The sequence below is a fragment of the Acomys minous genome (genome assembly GCF_964271855.1).
Source record: "Acomys minous genome assembly, chromosome: 10".
Lineage (NCBI taxonomy): Eukaryota > Metazoa > Chordata > Mammalia > Rodentia > Muridae > Acomys > Acomys minous.
The window spans coordinates 11,872,813-11,875,326 of NC_140491.1; the positions used below are offsets into that span (position 1 = coordinate 11,872,813).

The 2,514-nt window shown below is 37.5% G+C and overlaps 1 protein-coding gene across 1 annotated transcript; it reads right to left on the reverse strand.

Moving 5' to 3' along the window:
* Positions 1-240: 240 nt before the first annotated feature.
* Positions 241-1,557, reverse strand: LOC311607080 (C1GALT1-specific chaperone 1-like). Its single transcript, XM_084798631.1, has one exon. The coding sequence runs from the start codon at positions 1,422-1,424 to the stop codon at positions 468-470; it is 957 nt and encodes a 318-aa protein (XP_084654757.1). The 5' UTR covers positions 1,425-1,557; the 3' UTR covers positions 241-467.
* Positions 1,558-2,514: the final 957 nt, after the last annotated feature.

Here is a 2,514-nt window from a genome sequence, read left to right on the forward strand (position 1 = left end):
TCACTTGATAAGTAGAATTTTATTCAGTGGATACTATAAGGCTCCCAGTGAGGTTTTGGTTTTGGTTTTTTGTTTCTTTTTTTGTTTTGATTTTTCCGAAAAGTATTTCATTAGATGAATTTTTATTTACATATATTAGAAACATAAAAATTATAAAAATTTCAAAGTGTATAAGCAAAAGCATAACACATATTTTAATGTTTGTAATTTACCTTCTATAAGGCAAATATAAATGCATCCTTTATTTACATTTTGTGGTTAGTATTAAAGCAAATTTCTATAACACATGTAAAAATTTTACAAGTATTTTAAGGTAAAATAACCTCCTCTTTAAGGCTGTGAAGTGAACTTAAATCCGGATACAGTGTTTCTGGGCCAGAAAAGAAACAGGCTGCTGTCTTCCTTATGTCATTATTGAAACTAACATGGCTCCTGTGTTTATCAAATACAAGCTCTTACTTTTTTTTTCAGTCATTGTCAGAACCATTTGGAGGTAAAAAAAACAATGCATCACTGAAAGTATGTCCAAATGCCCTGAGACGGTACACCCCATACATCATCACATGCAACTGATCAGCATAAAGTCCACTGAAAGTAATGGCCATATCAGAACAGCATCCTTCGACTCTCTCGTTTGGGTGGTCAGACATCGCCTCTTTAATAAGCATCCCAATCGTTTTTGTATTAAATAAATTTTTTCCTTCAGCATCTTCAGCATTTTCTGCGAACACTCCCCCAGTCTGCAGACAGGCTGCTAGCTGCTGATCTTCGGACACCTTCCAGATAGCTATTCCCTCTTCGGGACACCGTTGAGGGGAACTGAGCATTCTGGCGAGTCTTCGCATTGACTCTATGCTTAAGACAATTCCCCCCTTCACACTCACATACTCAAGGCCATTGCTATTCTCAGTGTGACCCAGATAGAAAGGTTGTGATGAATCTTTTCTCAGCAAAAAATACTTTAAATTTTCAATAACAGCAAATGTAGTAGGATATGCGAGAAAGAACCAGTTATACTGGTCCTTGTATTTATCGAAGGCATATGCGTAAGCTTTTCTCATCATCAACCATTTGTCATTCTCGCCCACAGTAACTGACTCAAATACGTTAACATATTCAGAACTGAAGAACTCTGCTTTGTCACAGTGTTTGACCCAGGTTTCCTTCACTGCCGCCCACAGTCTCAGCTCTTTGGGTGTTACGAGAATGATACAGTACACAGGAAAGCTCTTGTTGACTTCCGTGCGTTCAGCTGCTGACATTTCCAATACATCTTCCTTGTTAGGAGCTTGAAGGTGGTGGTGTTCGTGTTGGTGCTTCCCAATTCTATGACCAATCCTTATGTGTCCTAGCATCGTGATCAAGGCAAAGGTGACACTCCCCAGCACCATACCCTTCAGAAACGAGCTGCATTCGGAAAGCATGTTTTCGGAGACTAAAATGGCTCCGTGGCTTTCTCTTCAAATCCAGTCTATTCATTCATCACCTGGCTTGGCAACATTAGATGCCAGTGGTGCTGTCTCCTTAAGTCTCGTTAAAGGAGACAGTTACATAGGAAGCTGGGGGTCTTAAAGGTACGGAGAGCCTCAAGGGGCAAAAGAGCTTTGCTCCCCTTCCCTATGGAGAAGCCCTTCTCTGATGTGAACATCAAAGGGGTCGTTGTAAACTACAGTGCACCTGAATTATTTGGTCCTAGGAAAATAATCATAGTAGCTATGTTTAGTTACCAATAGGTAACTATAAACAAAATAGAACTTGATTCTGAGTCCAGCCATAACAAGTCTGGTTATTTGCCTAAAATGGCTAACAAAGTTATGGCCTAGAGGCTGTGGGAAAGGGACATAATCATCAGCTGTGACTTCAGGAGCACTGACATAAGTGTCATTATGTTGTTTCTTAAAGTTCTCTTCACAAGTTATTGTTTAAGTAACAAAAACAAAAGAAACAAAACAAAAAAAACTATACTGGAAAATAGAAGCAACAGATTCAATGGATTTCTGCAAATTCAGAATTATAGTTCTATATTCAATTAAAAGGATGGAGAAAGGTGTGTGTGTATGTGTGTGTGTGTGTGTGTGCATGGACATAATAGTGTGCATATTTAATAATGTGTGTTCAATTGCAAGATTTTTCTTTAAACCTTTGTTATTTCTGGTTTCATCATTAAGCTTATCAAGCGCCTTTGCATATTTATTTTAGGGATGTTTTTTCTGACATTGATATACAATCCCAGGACTTTTACTGATGACTGGAGGTGATTTTGTAACTAGTATGTTTCTTCTTCTCACCATTTGCTCCTAGTTTTCTGATGAGAGTTTGCCTTGTTTTGCTATGATTCTGTCTTGGTCACATATATATTGATTCCATATTATGTACTGAACACATAATAATACGTTGAAAACAGATATACCCAGGCTTATATGTATCTATGGATGCTAATGTTTATATTTCTTCTGTTAAAAGCTACAGATAGTTGACGGTTTTATATTTGGGGGTATCTAATATTTAGTAAAA